This window comes from Melospiza melodia, chromosome 2, assembly GCF_035770615.1.
Source record: "Melospiza melodia melodia isolate bMelMel2 chromosome 2, bMelMel2.pri, whole genome shotgun sequence".
Lineage (NCBI taxonomy): Eukaryota > Metazoa > Chordata > Aves > Passeriformes > Passerellidae > Melospiza > Melospiza melodia.
The window spans coordinates 14355878-14383690 of NC_086195.1; the positions used below are offsets into that span (position 1 = coordinate 14355878).

A 27813-nucleotide genomic window follows, 5' to 3' on the forward strand; every position below is an offset into this window, starting at 1 on the left:
GTTTGGGTGGCTGCTGTTAGCACACAGTGGAAAGTGCCTGAAGGCCTGGGAGAGTAATTTAGCATTTATGCAAACACCCTAACTGGCTCACTTTACCCTCTACTGGAGCAAGAACAGAGATGCCCAAAGAACAGAAGTGTTTCCATATCACTAAGCAATCACCAGTGGCTAGTTAAAATTTATTTCATGGGTTAAAAGTTAAAATTTATTTCATGGTTTGTGAGTCTGGAAATCCCTCAAGACAGGGTGTTTAGTAGAGAGACTGAATCTGAATAAACTACCAAAGAACAGACTCAGCCTAACAACATGCCTTTAATGAATACAGATATTTTCATTCCCTAGAAATGATTAAACTGGGATCAGAAATGGGAAATATTGTCTTTGTGAGAGACAACAGCCTTTGTGTTGTCTCAACTCTCTTTGTTTTGCATTTCACAATGAGGAAGTCACACTATCAGGAAACCTACTGCTGTGTAAGAAAACAAAGTGCCTGGTTTCTTTCTTCTCAAGTCAGAAAAGTCACATGATTTAGAAGTTAAAGTCTCAGCAAAAAAAGACCCAAACATTTTCTCCCTTGGCTGTTTTTGAAAGTCCTGCTTTAATTTGCTCAGAAATATGCTGATATTGTGTTGCTCAAGATAATACAGTTCATTTGATTTAGCTTTCAAATCCACAGGGCAGAAGGAAAAAATATTTTAAAAAATTCATGATGTGTCAAAAAGTTTCATTAAACAATAGGAAATGCATAGAATTTAGTGAAAAAAAATAAAAATAGCTAATTAAGATATCTAGATCTCAGAGACTATGGTGCAATTATTTAGTTATGTATTATTAGGGGAATTTTCCCAGAATAAGTAAGTTTAATAAGAATGGTAAGAATATTTCACAAAAAGGTTCCAAAGGAACTCAGTTTGTGAATTAATCAGACTGATTGGGCATGTGTTTTACAACTTCTTCCTTTTGTCTCTGGTCTGTTTATCTTTGAGCAGGTTTCATGTCATCTTGACATAGCTGAGGCCAATGATGAAATCTTTAATGACGTGCACAGGGCTTGGATTTTATCCTTCAGGGATCACAGCCTGCTATCTGCCCTTCTCTCCAAGGAATAAGTAGTGGCAAGTCTCCTGAAAAGGATCAACATTTTTTAAAAATTGTGCAAATATGTGTGCTGGCAGGTGGCTAGCAAATGTGTTTAAGGTAAACCAATGTTGAAATAATCTGTTAAAATGAAATATGGTCTGAAATCTGGATTAGCTCTTCTGTACCAGGCACCTGCTTCTTCCATGCAGAACCTGCTGACTGCGAATCCATCTGCATTTCCAAGAGGGTTGGACTTTGGTGTTTGAGATGATAAAATAGTTAGAACTATCTGAAATGTGCATAATTCCTATTATTCTTACTGTATCTTTTCCCTAAATATTACTCATAAGAGAAACAGAAAAACTTGTGCAAAATAGCAAGCAGCACTTTCTTTTTTAGCATGCAACAGGAACTGTTATAAACAGCTGCTAATAAAAGCACATGGAGCATTGTGTAGTGACTGAGGCAAGTTCTCCCACATCCTGCCCAGAGATGGAGGGCTTCTCTAGTCTGAAGATACAGGAAACAGCCAAGCCAGTTCCCCCAGATCCTTTCACAGCAATGCAACTGAACAATTTATTCAGAGAGTTATGGGAGCCCATCTGCACTTGTATCAAAAGCATGTTTTTATTTGCATCTAAATTTTCTAATGTTCTCTTTCCTTGGAGGATGGACAGAAAGGCTCAAAGTGGCACCAGCTTTCTTTCTTTACTGCTCAACTAATCAAACTCTCTTCCCCTGTTTTAATTTTTGATTTCCTCCTTTGCTAGGAAGATTCCTTGCATTCCTGTATGGATGCCTCTCTCATGCCTCAGAGGTTCTCTGTTTGTAATAAATAAGAGGAGAAGGAGAAAAACTCCTTGTTCCACATTAAAATGTAGTGAGTTAATGATTTTTGATTGTGCTAATAAATATTTCCAAGTATTTCAATCCAAGTTGTATGTCCTGTCAAATCTCTGGAGCAACATACAGAAAATGCAATTAATATTCAGTATTGACCTGTAATTTTTCACAATTTTGGACATTTGGGATTCTCTTATAATTTTCCACTGGTTGTTTTTTTCCTAATCCTTAGACCTTGTGTTGATATTTATGAGTTCACAATTACTTCTGATGTTTTATTCAAGCCATTTAAAGTTTATCAGCACTAAGCTGTACATGGAAAAAAAAATCTGTCAGAATAGTACAAATAATAAATACTGCATGAGCAATGCTCAGAATTCAGGGCAAATGCAAAATTAAAAGTTTCATGTGATAAAGCTACATGAATTTTCATATGCTGGCAATAAAAGAGCCATAATTTTTCTTCATTATCTTTGAAAACATATTTTAGATCATTAGAACCCTATTCCTGTAGGCTAATACATTTTATCTGCCATTTGTAATTATGGAGTTGAATTAATTTGGGATTTAGACATAACTAATTATCTGCCTGAATCCAAAAATCATCTATGTTGTGTACAAATGATTTGGGGTATAAAAAGTTATAGAAATAAATGTTGGGAAAGAATCCAGCCAGGCCTCAGTTTTGGATAGAGTAGAAGTATTGTATCTGGATACAGCAGAAGTCCCTTTGGCTCTGATCCTGCAGTGTACTTAAATCGGGGGGAAATATCTCAGGCCTTAAAAAGAAACCTATGAAATCTATTTTTTCCCTAATAACTAAGAGGGGTTTGCACGATGAGGAGGTGTTTTTATTATGTATCACAGTCACAGTTTTGTCTTTGGCACAGTCTTCTGCATTGCCTAGAGGTGATTCTTCCATGGCACCTTGATTTTTGACCTTTCAGCATGCATACATACCAGGCTTCCACTTTTTTTTTTCCCACGACCAGATGAGTGAGAAGCTTTGCAACAGCGCCCTCAGCTTTTTCACGGAATCACAGAATGGTTTCAGTCGGAAGGGACTTTAAAGACCATCTAGTTTTCAGGTGTTACCCTTACATGTAATGAATTAAAGTACTTTGTTAATGTACTTTTTTGTACATGTGTTTGCCAGAGCATGTTTTCTCATATCCTCCTCCAATGTCGCTGCTCATTTGCTAAGTCTTCAGCAAGGTGTGCTTAGCAACTTCATTGCTAACTTGCACCTGCTGTAAACACTGTTCTGCTGGCAAGCTGAAATGGCCAGTGAGAGCCACAAATATTGTGGTTGGTGTGGAAGCCACAGGGCTGCAGGGACTCGTGTATAGATCCCAGTCCTGGGGAGGTGCAGCCAGGATTGTGGAACTGCTCTGGTCCTTATGGGCTCTGGGGTGTCATGGGCTGCCCCTCTCACACACTCCAGTGCAGGCCCTGTGTCATCGCTGCTCTGAGTTTCTCCAGCTCCTAGAAATAAAAAAAAAAAAAAAAAAAAAAAAAAAAATCTGATTAATTGAACTTGTTCATTATTTGCCTATGCAAAGCACACAGCTTATTTAACACAGCTCTGTTTTCACAAAATCAATTAGGTTGGAAAAGACCTGAGATTATCGAGTTCAACCTGTGACCGCACACAAACCTGTCAACCAGATCAGGGCACTGAGTGCCACACCCAGTTTTTTTCTTAGATATTTCTAGGGACGGTTACTCCAGCAACCTCCCTGGGCAGTCCATTCCAAAGTCTAAACACCCTTTCCGTGAAGAAATTGCTCTGCCTAATGTCCATCCTAAATCTCCCCTGGCGCAGCTGGGAGACTGTAAGTCATAGTCATAGTAAGACTGTGTCCTCTCGTCCTGTCGCTGGTTGCCTGGGAAAAGAGGCTGACCCCCACCTGGCTACTCCCTCCTTTCAGGAATTGTCCAGGGTGATAACGTCACTCTTCAAGGTTTTAAACCTCTCCCCGTTAGGAAATTCCGAGGTTCTCAGTTACCCTCCCTAGCAGTGCCACCAAGTGACGGGCCGGGGCAGGAGGCCGTGTTCCCCACGGCTGTGTGACGGCTCGGGGCGCGCCTCAGGCTCCGGGCACAGCGCCCAGCTGAGCGCCGCCAGCCCGCCTTCCTCACGGCACAGTGGAAAAACGGAGCATTAAAAACAAAAAATAACGATGTTTATTAAGAGCGAGTCCCGGCAGGGCCCGCCCGCTCCGCCGGGCCCGCCCGACGACTAACGGCGTCCTGCCCCAACCTCCGCCCCGGGGAGCGGCCGCGCTGCCACGGGGACACGGGGCAGGCCGGGGCCGGGCGGTGCCACCCGGGGATCCCGGCGGAGCGAGGGCTTCCAGCTGCGGGCGGCCCTCAGCCCGTTTCGTGCGCGGCGAGCCGCGAGTGGCCGGTGCGGCAGGACCGTGTGGCTGCGGAAGGCGCGGCCCCGCGGTGACAGCCCCGTGGAGAACCATGCTGCCCACCCGGTAAGGCGCGTCCTGCGGCGCGGGTGGGGAATGGCGGCCGGGAGAGATGGTGCTCCCGGAGGGCCCGGGCCGGGGCCTGGGCAGGGAGGCCGTGCCCGACCCTCGCTCCGCGGCCGAGCCACGCTCCGCCATGAGGGGCTCAGGGCGCGGCCAGGGCGGAGCACCCCGAAATTTGAACAGCGCCGCGGGCAGCGCGGGCTCGGGTACGGCGCCTGGGCCGGGCTGGGGCAGCGGCCGTGAGGGGCCCTGCGGGCTGCGGCTGTGCCGGGAGGCGTTTGCTGGCCCTGCCGTGACACACCGAGCCCAGGGGCTGCGGCTGTGCCGGGAGGCGTTTGCCGGCCCTGCTGTGACACACCGAGCCCAGGGGCTGCGGCTGTGCCGGGAGGCGTTTGCCGGCCCTGCTGTGACACACCGAGCCCAAGGGCTGCGGCTGTGCCGGGAGGCGTTTGCTTGCCTTGCCGTGACACACCGAGCCCAGGGGCTGCACCACCACAGAGGCGTTTCACATCGCCATCCACGTCATTCCTGTGCATACGGGACTCCGCTGCCTTCAGAGTTTTTTTGTTTTCTTTTCTTTTTCTGGTGTGTGTGTATTTGTGTTCCTGTTTACTCTTTTAAGTCCTCCATGAGTATCTGCAGACAGTGAAGGTTGTGTGTACATGATGCACATGTGTAGATAGTGTAGATATGCATGAAGGGGCGAGAGAGAGAGAGAGAGAGAGAGGGGTTTGTGTAAATGGCCTTGCTTTTCTGTTGCTGCCTGAGGACCTGTTACTTTTCCTTTTTTGAGGTGGAACCTCAGTGCCAAAGGAAGAAAGTTAAAGGACCAGCAATCCATATTCCTTGTTAGGACGCTGCTGTGAACTATCACAATGGGGTTTGCACACACCCGCTGTGTGTTAGCGCAGTTATGCTTGCCTAGAGGAGTAGTGCTGGCTAGTTAGCTTGTAGAACACTTGGTGAATTGTGGGTGGATTACATTCTCTGAAGGGTTTCACAGTTGTTTCTTCTTCCTTAATTGCTAAGAGGTTTATATCCAGCGCTTTAGGCTTTTTTGAGTTGCTGCAGCACTAAGCCATGGAGAAGAAAACCAGGCTTGGCTGAATGGGATGGCTTGTGAGACCTTGTGAAATCCTTTTTGGTATGTTCCTCCTTCCACTGCTATGCACACCAGCCATGTGCAGGAGAAGTGTATGCTTGGGTTGTGGATGATTTCCTAGAGGCACACGGACCTCATCTGCATTAAGATGCTACAGGGTAGAAGCTGGTGTTGAGTCTAAGCTGGTTGTCTTGGGCATCTGAATAGTCAGTGAAGAGAACAATTACTGCCAGGGAAGCATTCTTCTTTCTTGTTTTTAGATAACAAAATATGTCAGTTGGAATTTCAACTGTCTTGGAACTGTTGCACCAATAGTATCTAGTTTTGAAAATCAAGCTGAAAATAAGGACTGCTGCTTCTGAAGTCACCAGAATAATTCCAAAATTAAATCCCAAATTATTTTCATGGGATTATTTTTAATGACACTAAATTCTTCTGCTCTGCCTATAGGCTGTGCATCATGAGGAAGCTTCCTTCTGTTCTGGCTAGGATGCTCACTTCTGGGACCAGTGCCTCCCCAGGGCTTCCTGACATGTCTGAAGGTAAGGCAGATGGCTGTGCTCTGGAAGATTTAATGATGTTACTGAGGAGTTTATTTTTCCAGGTGGTGTCCCTGCATGTGTTAGTATGGTTTGGTTAATGAATGTGCCCTTGTCTGTTAGCTCATGGTAGAGGTGTTCAGGAAGCAGCAGACAATCACTGGGTGTTTGGAGGTGGATGGCACAAATATCCATAATCATTGAAACTTCAGATTTACAGGCTCCTCTGGTTCTTCAGCCTTGGCAGAGCTTGGTTCTTTTCTGGCAGCATAACTGCAGCTCAGCTTGGGTCTTGTAGAGAGCCTGATAGTGCAGATAGGTACAATGACACTGGAGAGAATGGCCAAAAAATGGGGAATTGAGTGGAAATAATGTCTTACAGAACTTTTAATCTGTCAATGCTGTCAATTTCACAAACTTGTAGAAATCTTTTAATCGGATCAGCAGCATTGCCTCGTGAAATTGCTCTTGTCAATAGAGCTTTGTGTTGACAGGTTGTTTCCGTGCTCTAATAGTGATAAAACATAATGCTCCCATTTCAGAAGCTTTTAAAAAGGTTTTCTTGCATTCCAATCCCTTGTGCTTTGAAAAGGGCAGGAGGAAAAAGGCTGGAGCCACTTACAAGTAATTCCTTCATGAGTTCTGCTTCTTTCTGAGATCTTTTTTCCTTTGTTTTCTAAACAGAAGACACCAACAGTTACTGGTTATCCAATAAAAGAGAAAATGAGGGTTATTTGTTGTTAGAGAACTTATTTTCATTGTTGGTAATAAATGTCAATTTAGGAGGTTAAAGGAGTGAAGCAAGGGTACATGATGTTGCATACTTGCAGCTTGTCCTGAGTCTTTATTTGAAGATTTGGAAATGATGCCATCTAGAAGGCCAGTAAAAACAGTGAAACAGTGTTTTTTATCTGGTACTCCAAGGAGTGCTAATATTTTGTGGACTACAATAACTAAACATTTGAGATTCTGTTACAAAATTGTTCGGATTCAAAGTTTTGCTGATATGTAAGCTATTCTACTGTTATGTAAACTATACCTTCAATTTGGTATCCATGCTTTCACAAAACACCAAATACTTTTTCTTACTAGTTTTTCACATGCTTCCTTTTCATAATTTTGGGTTCCCATTGTGAATGCTCTCACTTCTTCCATGGCTCTCCCAAAGGCTACACAAAGCAAGACTTTGGAATTTTCCTCTGAAAAAAGTCTCATCCCATGTCCTGAAAAATGCTACAGATAGTCTTTCCAAAGTTAACACTGTTTGTCAGCAGTACATGGTAGCCCCGAGTTTGAAGAACTCTTTGGGGTTACACTGCAAGCAGATGCCACACAGAGTCAGTGGACAGGGAACTGCAAGGCTGGCTTGAGAGGAGAGGACAAACTGACTGTAAATCAGGCAAGGATAGATTGCCTGCAGTTACTAAAGTTAAGGAACATCTGCCTAAACAGAACAGAAGCAGGTAGAATAATCAGGTAACTCCTTAGTAGATGTAAATTGCATTGTTTATTTTCATTGTTAATCTAACCTGTGTTTTGTGCTCCACAGGACAGTCACCCATTCATGTGAATAATGGTGTGTTGTGGTAATTTGTACAAATTAAACTATTTGCTATAACACTAAACTTACTCAGCTACTGTCTTTCCTTACTTTAGCATTGATGAAAAATGAGGTGCTGTTATTCTTCCCTGTTGCCTTGCTTAAAGCCCCTTTGCCTTTGGTGAATGGTCCTGGTCTTAATTGTGGCAGTGTTGCACTAAATCTCTGTCAGCACACTCCTAGGGTGCTGGATAAAACATTTCTAAGAGGCTTGTGGGATACAAAATCTCTCACGGCAGCAGCTCCTGCAGTACTTGGCTTCATTTTAGACATTGGAATCTACATCCAGATTGAACCTCAGTGCAGAGCAAGCTCTGTACCAAAGCTGGTGTCCTTCCTGAACCTGGATGCAGCTGAGGAGGCATCAGCACGAGGGGCATGGATCTCCCTGCTAGAGATGAATGCAGTGTCTTGTCCAGCTGCCCTCCTCATGTCCTTTTCCACAGCACAGTGCAAATAAACCCAGGCCCTGCTGCTGTGGCATTGGTGATCCAGTGATGCCAGTTTAGGAGGTACTGTGCAATATGCTATGTGAGCATGATGGAGAGATCCCATTTGCTGTGACTGTTTTACACACTTGAGACATTTGCCAGATAAAAAAAGAAGTAGCTTATACATTTTTGTACTTAATTTTTTTACTTAAATTTCTAATATCTGGAAGAGCAGGATAGTCTTCCCAGGAGGGAAAAAAGGAAAAAGTTGAAACCCGTGTACTTATGAACCATAAAATGGACTAGATTTGGCTTGACAACATTTAGAAATGCTTTACATTTTATGCTAAGATAAAAATTTTAATGTGTTCTCAGCTTGGAAAATATTTATTTTTATACCTAAACCTGAAATCAGATGTATTAAATGGGACTAACAGCTTATATTAATTTTTGCAGGTTTGGACCCGAGATTTTTTTTCAGAGGTTTTTACCTCTTTAGAGATGAAAAAGAAGATGAATTTAGTTTAAACAAAGAGAAAGTGCTGTTTATTCCCTGTCCATCCCAGCACACTGTTGAAAAATTGAGGTTTTGTGTTCTAGAAGCTGTAGCAGTGTTTCTGCTAACACTGTATTGATCAAATGCATGCTATGGCAGCTTCACAGGTGGAGTATGAGTAACAAGAAAGTGATACCTATTCTGTAAGCAAGCCTGCTGCTGCTTAAGGAAAAAGGAATCAGACCTTCCCTGTTTCCAAAAGAAATCAACTCTCAAGATTTTCAATCAAGTTCTTTCCTTGAAATTTTCTTTTGTTCTTAGAATTAGTAGTAGAAGTCTTCTGATTTCAAAATATGTTTTTAGCCCAATTTTCTAAAGAAACGAGGTCTAAGCTATCTATTTTTTTGTCTTTGTCTGCCTATCTTCTTGTCTTCCTCATCTTCCAGAACCTTTTGTTGATGTCAGCCAAAATAGATGAGCCAGCAGTCTCAAAGGGAAACATATTTCCACAAATTTTGTGAAAATTAGCTTCCAAATGAGAGATTTGTTAGGGTGCCAGAGCTGGTGCTGGGGTCAGGCATGGATGCTGGTGTTTGCTGGCTGTTGGTGAGTCACTGCATCCATGTGCTGGCTGCAGGCATTGCCTTGCCTGCCTCTGGCTCAGGCTGGTGCTTCTGTGGCAGGCAGGCAGAGCAGAAACAGGCTGGGAGTGCAGGGCCTGGGGCTGAGGGTGCTGCAGGGAAGGCAGCTTGGGGGTACAGCAGTAGTGGTGGTGTGGGGGGACTTGGGCAGAAGCTGAAGTGACTGAGCAGGAGGGGAGCAGAGCTGAGTGGATCTGGCTGAGAGAGTGGAATGTGATTTAAATCCTAGGAATTCAGCTGGGCTCCTCCAGGGTTTGTCGGCCAGCTTGGCTGATCACTGTGAATACTCTGATCAGGCATTTAGTTTGAAAAATGCCAAGCCTGATAAAGAATCAGCTTGTGACTCACCAGCAGCCTCTTTCAATTTCACCATGAAATTCTGGATATTTTTTGGTTGCTCTTCCTTGGTGTGTCCCTAACATTTGAACCTCCTGGTATAAAAGATCTTTGTATATAAGCAAGGGATCTCTTCTATACAATTCTCATCTTCTCTTCTGAGCTTGGGAATTGTTGCTGCTTGTTTCCAGATGTTTTCAAATAGCCAACATTCACCAGCCATGGAGTAGTTTGGTAAATTTGATGGGACCTTAGCACACTTAATCTCATCTGAGAAAGAGTAGAGAAGATGTTTATGTACATTATTCTTGACATTTAGGAAAAACTTGTGCAGAACTACTGTTAATTCTGAGAGTGCAAACAGGGCCAGAATAAGTTGTACAGGCCTGTCTTCAGTGTTTTAACGCTGTGTTCTTTCAGACTGCTAAAAATTTGGGCTATGAAACCTTGCTGGCAAGAACCAGTCTGCTGATACTGCCTGCCTTCGTGGGTGGGATTTTTTAATTGGTATTCTCCTCATTCCATTTCCCAGCTGCACTGTTCCCTTTTATGTTCTTTTATGACTTTCTGATTTGTGTTATCTCCACAGTTTGTGTTTAGGCTTAATATTTTCACATCAAAATCCCCCAATCTAATCTTGATCCATGCTGTCTTTCAGCTGTTAATTAGCACTGGAGGTGACTGATTGCACTAACAAACACTCTTTGTTGCCTGTATGCAATAAGCTATGGCATCCTGTTACTCAGCCCACTCCTGTGATACGCCTGCTAACAGCAGCAGTGAATTTGGCCAAACTTTCATTTCTGGGCTGCTATTTGCATGAATTTGCTTAATTTTCCTCTTCTGGGATGAGGATTGTGCCTTTAACACCAGGCAACCTCATGTTTATCACTTGCAGCACTAAGCTTGATTTGCTTTGATTTCTTTTTTTTCCAGTGCGGAGCAAATTGAGGGATATAGTGGGAGCATCTACCAACTGGAGGTACAGTGTGCATTCCATGTATTTTACTTCATCTGTGGAACCAAGGTGGAGCTCAGGGTTGTGGTAGTGGAAGTTAGCCATAGCTAGCTTGTTGTCAGGGGAAGTAAAATGTAATTGAAACAAAGCTTCTGAATTGATACTTTGTGGATCACAAATTTCTAAGATTTCTCTGGTAGAAACAAAATATCTGATCTTGGTGCTTACAAGATTGTCCTACTAGCTTTGAGTCCAGTGGGAGATAGGAGCTGTAGAGTCTGGCTGTCGATGCTGGGTTGTGGTACCTCCTGAGTTATCTCTAGGTGGATTGCCTGCCTGGTGAATTTCTCCTGCACTGGATTCAGAGGTAGCTGAGCTTGTTCACTGTGAACCAGTACCAGGCTGCATTCTGAATGGCACCTGTGTCTCTTTGGAAAATTGTCAGCTTGGGATCTGGGTCTCTTTAATCAGGAGCATCTTGAGCATTTCCTTTGTCTGCTCTAATTTAATTTTTGATTAATTTACATATACTTTAAATAATTGCTGGTTTGGCTATATTCAAGTTGCTTTCCTCCTCCTCCATTACATTGAATAAGCCAGAATTGACAGAAACTCTCTGCTGTTACAGTCTGGAAAGGTCAGTTTAGCAGTCTGGAGGAATTACACATTGCAGTTTGGTTGGTCCCATGTGTTATGTTAATTTTGGCTGTGTTTGCTGAGCTCTTTTTTCCCACTTTGTGCAGTGATAGGGAAATGAAGAAAGGTGTGCCTGGGTGAAGTGTCTGATGTGTCCAGGCCTTCTGACTCAGTTTATCTAAACAGTCATTCTAATAAAAATGCCTGAATCTGGGAACCTGATTTTTGCTTAGTAAGAGTAGTATCTAAGCATGAGGGGGCTTGAACTTTTCATCAAGTCAGCTAGAAAGGACCCTAGAAATTGTTTATGAAAAAGCCTTTCCCACATCCCTGAATGGCTGAGGAGGAATGATGCCATATGGAAATGCCATTTGAAAATCAAGATTTTAGAGGGTTCTGGTCAAGTCTGATCTTCCCTCTGTTTTTTTCCCCCACTGCTCCCATCCTGGAGGGAGAGCAGACTGAGGCCAGGATTACCACAGCAGTGTTTTTCTTAGACAGGTACTTTTCTCATACTGTACAAAATACAGCAGAAATGGTTTGCAGATTAATGAATCCTTTAGCTGCCATGAAGAAGTAAAGCCAGGGAGAGCACAGATGGGAGTGCTTGAGAGTGACAGGTTAAATACAGAGAGGTTTGGTGGACATGGATTGTGTAGCCTGAGAGAGCCCACTTTAAAAATAGAGTGACAAAGAGTTGATACATGTGGGGACTGAACAGCTGAGAATTTAACTGAGTTAGGCCACAGAATGACTAAAGGGGACAAATCTGAGGAACAGCTTGATAGGGATTCTGAAAAGGGAGCTGGGGAAGGACTGATGTACACATATCTGGAATGCTGGGAGAGAGGATGTTGAAGGAACATATTTAACCATTGATTTTGCTAAAAGGAGACTTTGGTTTGTGATTTTTCTTGTAAATGCCAGTGGCATTATCTAGTTATTATGAAAAAGAAGCATCTTGCTTATGTGTTTATTCTGTTTTTGTACTTGTAGTTAAAACTATTAGTCTGTTCATTGTTAAATGTAGTCTAGATGGAATTGTGGCTATTTCAGAAATATATAAACATTCCTCAGAATGTTTAGGGGAGGTGCTAGTTAATATTTAGATGAATTATTGTTACTGTACGAGTAGTACTACAGTGTGTAACAGTATTTGTTGAAAAATGTTACTGCTTTGAGCCTAATACTTCTGCATATTGAAGAACACATTCTCAGATGGAAATCAAGAATTCTGCTGCTGACCTCAGAGGACCCAGGATGGAGCTGGTGAAAACAGAATATAGTTAAATTTTAATTGTTAGGTTTCTTTATGTTTGTAGACAAATTTCTGATTTACTTTCTGATTAATTTTTTTAAGCCTTTCACTGAAAGAACTTGGAAAAAGCTTTCTGAAAAAGCATTAAGATGCATCATCTTGGACCTTGCATCTTTCTTTAGTCACCCACTAATATTCCATTTCTGTTTAGTGGCATAACTTTAAACATTAACCCTCTGCAGGAGGCTGTTATCTTTCTGTTTCCTGTAAACTGCATGGTAATCATGTTTCCCAGATGAAGTAAACCACATCTCATGTTTAAAACAAACAAACAAATGAAACTAACTGAAGTTTTCTGCTTGACTTTTACTCTCTTTGATCATGGATTATTTGCATTTTCCTGAAGCTTATTAATCAGAAAAGAGGTAATATAAATATGTTGAAGCTTGACTTTCTGAAGTAATTCTCAGTCAAGTAACCCTTCACATTAAGTGGCTAATACCCAGAATTCATCCAAAGTCAAAACATAAGACAAAATTTCTTTTTGATGAAAAGGTTTTCTGTTGTTTTCTTTATTTCTTCTTCTTCTTTTATTTTTTTTTTAATTGGTTTTATTAAACACAATGTCACTGAAATCTCAGCAATGCAGCAAGCACAACTTGAAGGAATGGCACACATCCAGAAATTTACTATTAAGTTTGGTTGCTTAGTGTTTTATGCATTCTCTTGCTCTATGAAATGGATCCATATTTTTGCTTACTGCTTGGCTTTATGCAACCAGAACTGTTGCATGTTTAACCCTTAGGTTTTTAATAGATGGGTATTGATTCTAGGGATGTTGTGAAATACTTGCTTTATTCAATCAGGTTGCACTTTTAAGGGAAGGGAGCTTTGGAACAGGTAAGAGAGCATGTTGGGCAAGACTGTTACATCTTGTGGATACCTGTGCAAGGAATCAGTGTGGTGGAAAGAAGTGACAGTAAGCTGGCCCCTTCTCCACTGGGAGAGTTGCAGCCCCTCTGACTTGGTGGTGCTGGAAAAGCAACTCTGAAGGAATTGTTCACCTTTTCTGTGTTGTTTCTTTCTGTAACTTTCGGTAATTTTAAATGTTTGTGTAGCAAGAGAGAAAGAAAAGTAGGTTAGTTTTCTTTGTCTTGTAGCTTGCTCTTAGAACTGATGCTGCAAAGGATCAGTTTTTAGAACTGAATTCACCTATGAATGATGGCAAGTCTTAGCAGATTAGTTCACTTGTCATTAGTGCTAGCCAGCACTGTGCATCTACCTTACTTCTTGGGAGAGATTGTAAATTGATGGTCAGTCCTTTAAAATTGGCAGTGTGGAAGATGTGTGGTACTGTAGCTCTGGAACACATGAATATTCACAAAACCTCATAGGTTAAATTATGTGTGATCTGTTCTTTTCAAGGAGAATGATTTTGGTAGCATTCAGAATTAGATGCATTTTGTTCATCTCATTAGTGTGAAGTGTGCACTTGCCACTTGTACACAAACTATTTAAAAGATTTCTGTGGTAGTCTTGCTTAACATCTCTCATTTTGTGCATTTCACTTTCTTTTCAAGGCACGCTCACTGTGTCTTGCTATATCTACTATTGGGGTTTAACTTTGATCATCATTGATGTGACATCTTTTAGTTAAGGTTTCAGTTCTCTTGTTGTAATTCAGAGTAAAGGTTCTTTTCTTACCAGGGATCATGTGCAAGCCATGCAAGAAAGAAAAGCTCTCCATACTTTACTGGCAAAACGGCAGGAAGATCTCCCTCCTAGGAGAATGAAGGATAGCTACCTGGAAGTTATTCTGCCTCTAGGAAGTCAGCCTGAAATAAGAGAAAAATACCTGAATGTATACAACAGTGTAAGGTAACAAAGCAACCATGTTACACCTACAGGAAACTGTTAACTTCTGTTTGCCATGTGTGTAATTATTTAATTGTCCACCTCCTATATTGCAGGTTTGGAAGGATACTTGAAGATCTTGACAGTTTAGGAGGTATGTACCTATGCCCTGGAAAAGGCTGCACAAAGTGAGTTTGATTACTGCTGAGCACGTTGGTGTGACACAGTAGGGCCTTGGAGGGAAACCCTTAATTCTGCCATCTCAGAAGGAAGGAAAAAAAGAAGACACTGGTACTGAAAGAGAAGGAAGGATGATAAAAAATAGATGGATGCAAAAATTGTTTGGCTTCCTGCCTCTGTCAGATTTTTAAAGGACCAGCTACAAAAATAACTTACTGAAAAGTGGTCCTAAATGATGAATTTGCATTTTCAGTGTGAACTCAGAGAAAATCTGCAGAGTGCATATTGAAAATGGAAACTTATGATTTTTTTTTAATTGTAAAAAATCTCAACCAAAATTGCCACAAACACCAACAATTAATGAGATGCAAATATCTTTATATTCCTTTTTAGAAGAAGAGAGTATAATCTGGAAAGCATGTAATGTATCCATTGAGAACAAATTAAAAAACAATTGGTGTATGTTCTGGGGTTCTGCAAATTGTTGTTAAGGGCAAAACCAACTCAGTTATTTAATGAGTTAGGAGAAAAAAAAAGAATGCTTTTTATTTATTTGTGGTCTTGAAAAGTTCGCCATCTTTTTCTTTTGTGTAGTAAGTGTGGGGTTGTTAATAGAACTGGGAGATATTTTTCTTAAAACATCACCATGTGACTTCCTCCTTCATCCTAGTTCCATAGCTGTTTAGGAGCTTTTTGATGGAGGTTTTTGACAAATAATTAAGTACTTATTAAGGGGAAGTTTTAAATAGAACATCTTTTTTTCTGTTCCTTCTGAGAGTCCAGATGGACAAAATTGAGGAAGGCAGAGAAAGAAATGAATGAATAAATGCATGTATATTGAAGACAGACAAAATAGATGCATGACTGATATTTTTTTCTGGGAGGAGGTGGAAGATACTGTTTTAATATCTGTCCTGAGTTAGAAAAGGAGACTTCAAACTGTTGGTTACCTTGCATTATTAGATGAGATGAGCCTGTTCTTCATTCTGTGCCTTGTTTAATTTCCCCAGAAATCTGTGAAGATCTAATTTTTTCCCTGGGACAGCACAGAATGTCTTTACTTTGTTTACAGTAATACTGGGCTTCAGTCAGTTCCACTGGGGATGTATTGTTTTGGGTTCATCAAGATTCTGTCCCAATTAAACAGTATTCAGGGTGGTCATATTGATACAATAAGTTGATAGGCTTAACAGGTTTTAGAATTGTGGCTTCAGTAAACACAGGGAAAAAAATCTTAGATTACTGGGAAGGATGGAGACCTTCCAGATCACAGATCACAGAATATTCTGGTTGGAAGGGCCCCACAAGGATCATTAAGTCCAACCCTGAAGTGCATGGTCCATATGAGGATTCCTTCTCTCTTATCTCACTAAGTACACAACAGATACTTTTGATAATGAAGATCTGTATTGAGTGAAAATGACATAAACACTAGGAAAAAACCATATTTGCAGCCTTGATTTACTCCAAGGAGTCTGTTTACTTGGATGTGCTCTTATGAGCAAAGCTAATTAGTTTAAATAGTGGTTTGGCTAGTAGTAATTGCAGTGTGATAAATACCTCTGACTACGGTTTTGTGCCTGTAAGGCACAGTTTATTTAATCTCCACCTCTTTGAAGGAATCAGTATTTAAGAAGTCCTCAGATAGCATGTATCCTTGGACAGCCTTCATGAAATCAAAACAGAAGCTAAGAGAGTCTGAGACAGGGAGCTGCAGAGGTAGAGCAAAGAGATTGTGTGGGATTGGAAGTCAAGTGATGAGCTGGTTTAAAATGCTTAGTTAAATTTATCTTTGTAGTAAGTAAATATGCATAAAACTGAGATAGCTGCTGCTGTTTTCTTTATAGCAATCCCATCTGTTACATATATGAAGATGTGGAAGCTCTGCTCTCCTATAGTAGGATACTTTAGTTTGTGTTTTCCAGGTACCTCTTATGCTTTGCAAAGATGACTTTGGTCTGCTCCACTTAAGTTTTTGCTAAAGAGCTGGCTCCATTTTTGATCTCTTCACAGTTCTTATCTGCTACACTCACACCAAGCAGGAAATGCAGCAAAGGTCTCCTTTGTCCATAGTTACAGCTCTGGTGGATAAAATCAGTAAGTGGCAATTTAGTAAATACAATAGTTTCATCTGCTTGTCTTACTCTTTCATCAGCTACTGCCTTCTCATGGTTGTTATTGAGAATACCTTTTTCACTCCTGTTTAGTTCACTTCATCTTGTTTTAGCTTTGAAGTTTTCTGGCTTTTGTTGACAAGAGGTGGGAAGAGGCTTCTGTAGATGCTTTTCAGCATTTCATGTCATTTCCCTTCAAAATGCAACTTTTTGCATTCTGAGGTTTTGTCTTTAGTTTTATTTTGGTGTGCAGATTCTTAGCTTCATTATTGAACAGTGTTTGTTCTGGTGAGCTGGACCTTGCTTGTGTTGCCTGTTCTGCTGAACACTCCCTTGGGTCTGCTGTCCACCTCTGCCTACTCCTGTTCTGGCTTCTAAAGTCTGCAGAGGCAGAAACTGCAGACAAGCAGTGTGGACCCTTGCAACAACTGTCTTTTCTGGGCTGTCTTTGTGTGTGTTGCCACTTTCAGATCACATAAAAGTCCTAGGAAATCTGGCCTGTCTAGTATTAATTGTGAGTGATCTGTCTCCAGTAACCCCTCATGTTTGTCTTGTAGATTTGTGCCAGAAGATTATACGTCCAGACTGTGACATCAAATTCACAGGCAATGTTTCTTGGGTTGGGAAGACCTCCATGGAAGTGAGGATGCACATGCTGCAGGTTGGTTCCTGTCACTTCTCTCCATCTTACAATGGGCATGAGGTGCTCCAGGGGGAATTTACAGGAGTATAAAGTGACAGGACAAGGGGAGATGGCTTCAGGCTGAGAGAATGGGTTTAGATGAGAGAGTGGGAAGAAATTATTTACTGTGAGGACAGTGAGGTACTGGAACATGTTGCCAAGAGAAGTAGAGATGCCCCACACTGGAAGTGTTCAAGGCTGGGTTGCATGGGACTTTGAGCCACCTGATCTTGGAAGGTGTCCCTGCCCATGGCAGGGGGATTGGAACAGGATGTCTTTAAGGTTCCTTCAAACCCAAATAATTCTGTGATTCTATGATAATTCTGGTAAACAGGTACATTTTTAAAATTCAGTTGTTGTCCTTAAGTCTCTGATGAAGAAGCTAATGTTACACCTTTTTGTTCTGAGCTCCTTACAGTGCTGGCATTAGTGGCAATTAGTGGTATATATAAAAAAAAGCTATGGCATTTCTCAGAGTAAAGGTTAAGTGGGTCCTTTTACAATGGCTGAGTTGATTTCCTCCCCTCCATGCTCAAAGTTTTTAATAAGCATTCCCTGGTAAATGTTTGCATTGCAGAATTCCTGAAATTAAAGTTTTAATTTTTCCTTTTCTTTGAGCAATTGTTAGAGGTGTTGGAAGGAATGACAGAATGTGAAAGCAAGCAGAATTAACAGCATGATTGAATAGTTTATGTCAACTAAATAGCTTGCTAAGCACATTTCCAATTGTACAGTTCAGTAATGTATTTTCCCTGTCTCTTTTAGCAACATGATGGGGATTACAGCCCTGTGTTAGATGCAACCTTTGTCATGGTGGCCCGGGACCCAGAGAACAAACGGTAACGTGTAGGATGGGAAAACTTTCCTGACTTGTGCTGAAAATGGCAAACATGGCTGCTTGCTCTGTATGTGTAGAAGCCTTATAATGTAGGTGGTAAATAAACCACACAGTTGATGCTTTCTGCTGGCAGGTGTTAACTTTCCTGTGACAAACTTCAGACTTTAGCAGTCATGATACCTGGAATTGCTGGTAGTCTTGGGATCTGACCCTTTTTTTTAAACCAGATTTTTCTGTGTTTAAGTGACTGGTCTGAATGAACACAGAGGTAAATGCTAGAAACCCACCTGCATTCTAGTAGTTGTTTGAATTAATGATTGAGTTTCAGTGGTTAAATAGTCTTTGAGTGATTAATACCATTAATTCCCCAATAGATACTTAATAGGTGACATCAGAACAATTCAGTTTAAAACTTGCTTGTGTAACTAAAATGAAACTGCTAAGTATTCCAACAGAACATTAAAAAAACCCAGATATTTATTTTGTTTTTTTTTCTGGTTTTACTTTATAATTCCTTAGCTATTAGAATAAAAGGCTTCTCAGTTGCCCTTTAGGTTTATGACTCCAGTATCAGAAAAAAGAGGTAATTCTTACCTCTTTCTTATATAGCATACCCAAGTAATAAACATTTCTCTTTTTCTAATTAGCTTAAATAATTGCTTGTATTTAACAAAGATGTGTTTAATGAAGGGGTTTTACTTGATATAATTGTGTGGTCCTGATAACATTAGAAGTAGTTTCTAGGGTTTTTTTCTTCAGATTTGAAGAAAAAAAATATATATAGTGAATATACTATACATTAAGAAAACAAATGATATTGTGGTTCCCATTTTAAAGGCTAATTTTTCAAAATAATGACATCAAACCTGATGTAATTACACAGTAGCAGATTGACTGAGGACAAGCCTACATGGACTTGTGCAGATAGATGCAAAGTTCCTTGGCAGTTGTACAAGCTAGCTGGCCACAGGCCAGCTGTGTTGTGGAAGCATTCTGTCCATATAAGGAGGGTGTTTATGTGAGGTCAAAACCCTTCAGAGAGGTACAGGATATGTCAGTTTGGCTGTAGCCCCAGAGAAACAGTGTTGTGTGGCTTTGGGAAACTTTATCTCAGCAGCTTGGGGCTTGGCCAGGAGAGCTGATGTAGATGTGTGCTGAGCTGAGGGGAAATGAGCTCTGTGATGGAGAAGGAGCTGGTGGATGTCCAAAATCCAGAGGTTTAGCAAACCAGGAAAGATCAGTTTGTTTTAAGAAAAAAGCACCTCTCTGCCTCTTGTTGCCAGCCCAAGTAAAGGCTGGGGGTAGAGGTGAATTGTTCAGCAGGTCTCTGTGTGTGTGTGTGCATTTGTATAAATATTGAAAGTTAAAATATAACAATTAGAAACTGTGGGGAAGAACAGTTCTTGAAAATAAGCGTTTGTCTCTACTTGTGCAAAAAATTAAATGTTATATAATTAGGTTAAAGTGAACTTATTTTTGCAGTAGAATAAACATAGAAATATTGTGCTCAAGGTATGCCATAACCTTTGATAAGTGATCCACATGGTAAACAGCTTTTGGCTGTTGATAAGGCTGTCAAGGGAGCATGTAGATTATAAAAACATTTGCTGGCTACAGCACTGGTCTTCTTCTATTCCAGGAGGATATACCAGTCATTGGTTTAGACTATGCTAAATCATCAGGTTTCATTTGCTGAGTTTCTGGACAGATTTATTCTTGAACAATTTTCATTATAATTTATGCGTACAATGTTAGCTTCTTAAGAAGCATAGATGTGTCACTTTCTCTTTCCTGATTGCACTAGGTAGTGGTTGGATCATTTAACTGCCTCTTCAGAGTTAAAGCTAATGGCATATTGTGTTGGCAGCCATATTTATTTTTGTCATATAACCTGAAGTATGTAATTACATCTTGTACTGTGTATGTAAGCAGAAATGGAAGACTGTTACAATGTATTTATGGGACAAATTATTGTAAAATTTGTAACTTATAAAAAACTTCCTGTCCATAGGCCAGCATTTGTTAATCCACTCATTCCTGAGAGCCCTGAGGAGGAAGAAATCTTCAAGCAAGGGGAATGTATGTCATATTTCCTGGTAGTATGCACATCTGCCTCAGTTTCAACTTAATAGCTGGGAGGAAGCAAAGTTCAGGAATTCTGCTACTTAGAAATATTCCCAATTTGTTTAAAATCAGATTTTGGTTCTGTCTCATTTTGTCAGTAGAGTAAGAGAGTTGAAAAGCCTGCTACCACATGCTTGGAAACTCTTTGGCTAAACTGACAGACACTCCTGATGTGCTCTGCACACCCTCTTGTACTTCTCCCTTGGAAAGATGCTCCCCCTGCTTTGGATCTGAGTGCAGCACAGGGGCTCCTAATACTCTGGCCAGCTGATTATCCCATGGTGGGACTGCAGGACATCACAGCTCCTCACCTGTCTGAGTCCTCATGTTCCTTTTGGAAAGAAACTCAGGGAAAAAAAAAGGGAGAGCAGGGGAAGGAGCATGTAGCTCCATCCTCATTTGTTTCAAGGTGGGGTTTTAAGTGGAGAATTAGAAAAACACTGAAGACAGAATAAACTGGACAGAAAATCTTTTAAGCTGAAATTTAAATCACTGCAGCCTATGGTAATGAGTTCTGTCATAAACTTTCATTTTGTACCATTGGCAAAACCTGAAGCTGATTGTTCTGTAGGGTTTCTTGAGAAATATGTTCTGTACTTTGAGGGCAGTACTCAAGTTATCTGTTGGAACAGTGTGTGGGTGTCATAAAATATGTGTAGAAGTTCTTCATCACATTGGTGGGTACTAGTGAACTTCTGCTTTATTTTTATTTCACTGCAGTCAAAATTCTCTTTGGAGCCAAATTTCTCTTTGGATCTATGGCACCATGAAGTTACAGCTTTTAACTTAGGGGGGAAAAGGAAAAATAAATGGAAAGATGGTTGATTTCAGGTTAAAATCTTCAGAGCCATTATTTTTTTTTCTCTTTGACCTTTAATACTATGGTTTTTGTTTTTAAATATTCAGTGAACAAGTTGAAGAGGATTGAATTCAGCACTGCTTCCTTACTGAAAATGGCTCCCACTGCAGAAGAAAGAAACATTGTGCATGACATATTCCTTAACACACTGGACACAAGGCAAGAAGGGGAGGGTGAAAGAGAACTGACATCTTGTGAAAGACAAAATTGCCTTTTGAGTGGGCATTCATAACAGAGTAGAGTGGGATAAATGCACATTTAAATTCTGTGGCACTTTATTTGAAATGCAGGTACAAACTTTAATATGACATCTACAGCTCTAAGACCAGTCTTCTGTTGTTCTAAACAAGCTGTTAGGAATAATTTTGAGGAAAAATGTTAATAATGTTTAAGCAGATAAGAGAATTGAATGGTTTTGCACTCATGATTTGCACAATCAATTCTCTGCCATGATATCTAATTAAAAAAACTGTGAGGGCAGGAACTGGTCACCTTTTAACCAAATAACCTTGTAATGTGTTTTAACAGTGCCTGACAACATTATTTGAGGGAGCTGTTAGCATGCTTTTCTTATACTTGAGATTGGTATGAAGTCATCTGATGCCAACAGTGAGAGAACAATGTTTATTACATTAGTGCAGTGTTGTATTTACAATAATTTATCATTTCTTTAACTTACTAGCCTATAGAATGGTTATTTTAGAGCTGTTTACCAAAGGCAGACCTGCTTTCTCTTAAAATTAGTGGTTGTACTTCTGTCTGGGTTTGAAAACTTCAAAAACTGTCTGTGTTTGATGTTGAATTATTCCATTAGCTCACTGTGTGCTTTTATTTCCTATTATGACTTAAAAAACAGAGCAAGACTTTTCTGACAAAGAGTGCACTTTGTGGTTGTGATTAATCTTTTCTTTCATGTACCTTTCTCAAGCCTCTTCATTCACATAAACTTGCACAGTAGCAGAAGTTTTTGAAAGATCAGGAGCATAAGTTTGTTGCAGTAACAAATCAAAGGACAGCTTTAGATAAGGCTTCAAGGTCAGCTGGAGCAGTGTTTAGTGATACCATTCCCGTTTTGGGTTTATTTAGGTGTTCTATATTTTTGTGGCTTTTTTTAGTATGTGTCTGCATTTGCTGTTTCTGCTTTTTTGGCATGCTGAATTCTGCTAATTCTGTGGACTGTAAAGTTTATTGTCTCTTCCAAAGGACAGTGAGTTTCCAGAGTCGTAAACTACCACCCAGTTCAGTGTGGATGGAAGATGCAAAGCTAAAAGGCCTGGAGATTTGCCATCCTGAGGTATTTTGGAAAGTATTAATGCATTACAGAAAGTTACTTAAGAAGTAACTTTGAGAGAGAATTTTTACAGGGACACAGTGAAAGAACAAGGAGTAATGGCTTTAAACTGAAAGAGAGAGGTTCAGAATAGGTATTAGGAAGAAATTTTTACTGTGATTGTGGTAAGGCTCTGGAACAGGCTGCCCAGAGAATTTGTGGATGCCCCATCTCTGGAAACGTTCAGAGCCAGACTGGGTGAGGCTCTGAGCAACCTGGTCTAGTGCAAGGTGTCCCTGCTTATGGCAAGGAGGTTGGAGCTAGATGTCTTTAAGGTCCCTTCCAACCCAAACCATTCTACGACTATGAATTTTTGCCTAAAATTAATCAAACCATTATTTTGTTTGGCTTCTGTGGTCCTTGGAATTTAGAGCCTAGTTTCTTTTGCCAGTTTTTTGTTGTTTGTTTGGATTACCACTGCAAAATGGACGATTTTTTAATGACATTGTTTTCTTACCAGACTGTTCATTCAGTGTAAAGAAATTCCTTTGCAAAGTGTTTGCAAAAAGTTTGGCCTTTGGTTGCTGATACAATTTTGAATTGTTATCCTATGCTGCCACATTAGTCAGATGAGCTCCTAATAAGTAAAGTTTCCTTGGGCATTTTGAATTTTACATACATATTTCAGCAGTGCTTTTTATATATTCAAGTGTTGGGACTTCTGTTAAATACTGTGAACTGAAGTGCAGACCTCAACACAAGGCTTTGAAAAGCATTTGGTATTTGTTTCATTGTGCAGGAACGGAACATCTTCAATAGGATCTTTGGGGGTTTTCTCATGAGAAAAGCATATGAACTGGGATGGGCAACTGCTTGCAGCTATGGGTGAGTTGTGGACCTGCAATATTTATATAATCCAGAGCATTTTGCTCATACACAGAGGTTGGGAACCCAAGCTAACCAACCTAATGACAGTCTGAGCTGGAAAAACTTAGGTGTCTGGTGGAATCGTGCACTATTAGTGTGCAGTGCTGCTTTACTAGGAGCATCTATCATATTTACAAAGAGATTGGCATCTTTCTTCTTGGAGCTTGGGTTTTAAGCATTACTTATCAAGATAAAAAATACATCAATTTTCTGTTTTCTTTTATCTTACCAAGCTATTGAGATAGACTTTATAACCATATAACATATTTATTCTATTAAATAAATATGACATCTTTGCATTCAGTAGACAAGAGGAGTGGGTTCTAAACTTCTTCTGTTAACTGCTTGAGCTTAGGAAGTGTGACTGAAGTCATCACCCAGCAAAGGTCTATATAAGTTTAATGGGGTATGCAAAGCCTGATATCAATTTAAGTGGTTTGTGTCAGTGCTTGAAAAACTTACGCCTGAGCAATGATGGCTTGAAGATTGTCCAGCAAGTGTAAGTCATAAGGTACAATAATGGTGCAATAATGTATCTTTAGAAAGTGTGGACTTCATTGGTGTGAGAGATTTCCTCCAGTGATGACATAACTCCTTACACTTCCTGTAACCTCTCCTAAGAAGAGATTTATTCTCCAGTAACCTTCATTAAAATGCTGACAAGTAGATACTTTAAATTTTTGCAAACATCCCTTTTATTCTAGAGAAGAAATTTCTCTTTTGTTTCCTCAGGGGTTCCAGACCCTTTATTGTATCTGTTGATGATATCATGTTTCAGAAGCCAGTAGAAGTTGGATCCTTATTACTGCTTTCTGGACAGGTAGGAGTTTATTTCCTTTTGAAAAGGAGCAGACCTTGTCTTTGCTGTCACCAGTGTTACTCACTGATAATACACAATGTGTTATGAGAGTGTGTGACTTTTCTTGTTAAATGATGTAATGAAATCTGTTACAGTTTTCAGCACTGGTGATAAATTACAATCTCTAACTCTTGTTTTAACTGTGTAGGTCTGTTACACAGAAAAAAACTACATCCAAATTCGAGTACACAGTGAAGTTTACAATGCAAATACCAAGGAGCACCATACTACCAATACTTTCCATTTTACATTTATATCAGAAAATGAGGTCCCACAAGTTGTACCTAAGACATATGGAGGCAAGTATCCCATTAATATGTTGTCATCATAATGTTGTAGAAAAATGACTTTGTTTCTCTTGGAACACTGGTTATTTTAATAGATGAACTAGTGGCATTTAAATAATTCAACAGGATTTCATGGCAAACCACATAGGTTTTATGCTTTGATGACAGTGTGGATTACTTCTTCCTTTTGCCAGTCTATTTAGTTGTAGTTGCCCAGTATTGATACTTATGTACTAATGTGCTTCTCTCTGTTCTCCCCTTTATTTCAGAGTCCATGTTGTATTTAGATGGGAAGCGCCACTTCACTGCAGTCATGAAAGAAATCTGACAGGCACTGGGTGCTGCAGCAGCAGCCTGCTGCCTTGGCAAGAGCTGACACTAGAGGTGCCTAATGGACAGGTGCTTGTAATACTCAAAGAAAAACCCAACAACCACCCAAAACCAAACCAACCAAACCCCAACTCCACCCCAAAACCTGCCTTTTCAGTAGTCTTCATGTATTTGCATACATTTGGATTTTTTATTCTTTACTACTAGAATTTGTTGAAATATTCTACATGCAAATGCTAGGAAAAGAGGCTGAAAAGATGCAGTCTTAGGCTTTGGATAGACTCTCTTTGTTTACTTTGAGAGATCTCATTGCAATCTCGGCTCTCTTGTCACCACCTGCTGCCTTTCCCTTAGTAGCTCTCCTTTGTGTTTCCCTGATTAAGGATAGGAGTTCTGTCAGAAAAAGGTGTGCAATAAGTAGATACATACAGGTGAAGCAATTTGACCTCCATTCTTGTGTAAATTAGGTTAAGGGTCATAATTCCTTTTTGAGCAAGGACACATGCATCTAAGCAGCAACAGAGGGGCAGAAATCAGTAGTGTGTGCACAATGGAAGGCAGGTGTTTCCCATCACTGGGGATTTTACAAGTTATTGCAGCTTCTGTTTGGATGGTTTTCATGTTCCCGTGGGAGGAAACTGATTTTTGCAATGAAATGAGGTGGCTAGATGGTATTTTTGGCACTCTGATTGTGTTCTTGCCAGCCTCTTCTAATTTTTTGTTTGTTTGTTCTAATATATAACTGTGAGTTCCTTAGTGAATTATTTCTCATGGCTTGGAGACTAGAGGTCTGACCGGTGGGACTGGGAAATGGCATTGTAGAACAGAACATTTTTGTTTGTTAAGGACTGGGAACAAAAAAGATAAAATGCTGCCCAAATGGTAATGGTGATGTTTGGTGCTGCAGTTAGGGCTCCTGAGACCCTGTGTTGAGCAGCTCCCAGGTCAGCTGCTGAATGATGAGATCTTTATCCCACTGAAGGGTGGGATAGAGGACAGTCTCCTCCTGAGATGGATTATTTATCTGTTCCCTTGGACTGAAGTGCAGTATGAATATTGCACAGCTCTAAAAGTTGTCCAGTTTACCTGTGAAGGACAGAGAACTTCCCCAATACAGAGGGGACACCATGGTGGTCATAACTATGGCAAATACATACCAGGAACAGAGTACTTGGTACTGAAGTGTTTCTGATGTAATGGAGAAAGTTTTAATAACATTTAATATTTTCTGGCAAATAAAGCCCATGTTCTTGAAATAAGGAAGCTGAGTGGATGGGAGATGTCAGCTTTTAGCAATGAGTATGTCACAAGCATGAAACTGGTTTTCTGTACTTTTTCATCAAGATTGATATACTAACTGATCAGGACACCCAAAGAGGAGTTGGGCTCAGGGGTTGAACAGAAATGTGATGTCTTACAGTACACAAGAATGGATTCTGGCTTCCCTGTGAGGTTTAAAATCTTTTGAAGAGGATGCAGCAAAGAGTAATTATGTCAATCAGCCCAGATGCATGAACCACATTGATAAAATTAACTATCATGTTGAGCTTTTCTTTCTGAGTAAGAAAGCCTGAGACAGTCACAATTAGGAGCATTTCCTTTGGTGCTAGGATGGCATGAAGTTCATGACCCCTAGCAGCTCTTTGCTATTCCTGTGAGGAATTGTAATTGAACATTGTAATAATCAGCATGTTACACATCAGCCTTTCCTTCTTAAGATTCAGCTGCTGCATTGGGTGAGTTAGATTGTTTTCCAGAGTAGGTACAGGGGTGTGGCCTGATCCAAAACAGATTCCTGCATTGCTCTGATGGTAAACTCTTGCTTCCTTCCATAGTTTCTCTCTTCAGCCACACTCCAGTGCTGACTCAGCTCTATGACATTAAAATCTTTCATGGTTATGATGCTGTCAGATAAATTGTATTTGCTGGGTTTTTCCTTTTTAAAACTGACTCTATTAGACTGACCACATAAATGAAGAACTGAAATTGTATCTCACCTTCTTCCCCCTTGTTGCAGGGATCAATGTCTACTGTTAAAAAATAGATCCTTTCATTTCCTGCCTTCCTATTTATTTCAGAACTGTGTTCTACTCCTGAGTACCTGCATGTTTTTATCACTGACCCAGTGATCCTACCTGGATCACTTTTTTATAACACACATAAGTTAAGGGGATACCAAATTCATCCTCCACTGACTTTTCAGCTGCATTTAAAGATAAATTTATCATAATTTCTAAATTCAGCCTTTGGGAAGGGGTTGGAGAGGAGGAGAGGTAATAGAGTGTGGAGGAAGGTGTGACATCAGAACCTCTGTATGCAGTGAAGAAAATGAATGCCACAAATGAAGATGTGTAGAAGAGTTGATGTGTTCTCAAAGTTCATGATAACTTAATCACATACCACAATGACAGTAGTTTCAGAATGTATATGAAGCCATGCAGAAAATGTGTGTGTGTGTGTATATGCACATATGCAAAAGATAAATGCTTTCTGTTTATTGCTATATATATGTACTCATGTATTTTTTACCTTGAGATGGTGACTCCAAGCTGTCACCCTTTCTGGTATCTTTGTTCAAGGGTATGCTTGCTGCTTTGTGCCTTTGTGTGTATGGGAGAAAAATGTTCTCTGATCTCACATTGGAATTAAAATATTTCAACATAGTAATTCATGTTGGGTTTATGTTGCAACTTTTATCCAGCCTGTAGGTGACTAACCATTACCACAGAATCCTAAAGGAATTGCTAGAAAATATTTTTATTTATAGTAAGCTTAACTATATAATTAATTGACTATGGCTCTGTAGCAGGAAGCAAATGTCTGTGCCCATTGTTTCTTGGAATACAGTGAGGAGGAGCAGGATTGCCTCCCCTTACCCTTTCACTTAGTAGTGATATAAAAGAGATTTCTGTGGGATTGGCTGAACTCAGGGCCCAAAGGAATGCCTTGTTTCAAATGTTTTTATTTTTCTGTGGTTAAAAAAGTACTAAAATCACTCAAACTTAATGTAACAGCTGCTGGTAGCCCTTTTTCAAATAGGGACCATTCCTGTCAGATTTTGTAGCCATTGTACAGCACTCTGGAAA

The 27813-nt window shown here is 40.3% G+C and overlaps 1 protein-coding gene across 4 annotated transcripts; it reads left to right on the forward strand.

Moving 5' to 3' along the window:
- The first annotated feature begins 4300 nt into the window (after nt 1–4300).
- Nucleotides 4301–27394, forward strand: ACOT9 (acyl-CoA thioesterase 9). 4 transcript variants are annotated; one of them, XM_063182427.1, is made up of 16 exons: nt 4301–4409; nt 5959–6050; nt 7597–7623; nt 10488–10533; nt 14111–14281; nt 14374–14411; nt 16451–16534; nt 17109–17212; nt 17999–18072; nt 20083–20150; nt 21102–21213; nt 22258–22348; nt 23124–23209; nt 23984–24071; nt 24259–24409; nt 24667–27394. In XM_063182427.1, the coding sequence occupies exons 1-16, from the start codon at nt 4396–4398 to the stop codon at nt 24723–24725; spliced, it is 1305 nt and encodes a 434-aa protein (XP_063038497.1). In that variant the 5' UTR covers nt 4301–4395; the 3' UTR covers nt 24726–27394. The 4 variants fall into 4 exon arrangements, with proteins under 4 accessions (XP_063038497.1, XP_063038502.1, XP_063038507.1 ...); XM_063182432.1 differs by lacking the exon at nt 7597–7623; XM_063182437.1 differs by lacking the exons at nt 7597–7623; nt 10488–10533 and having other exon boundaries at nt 14095–14281.
- Nucleotides 27395–27813: the final 419 nt, after the last annotated feature.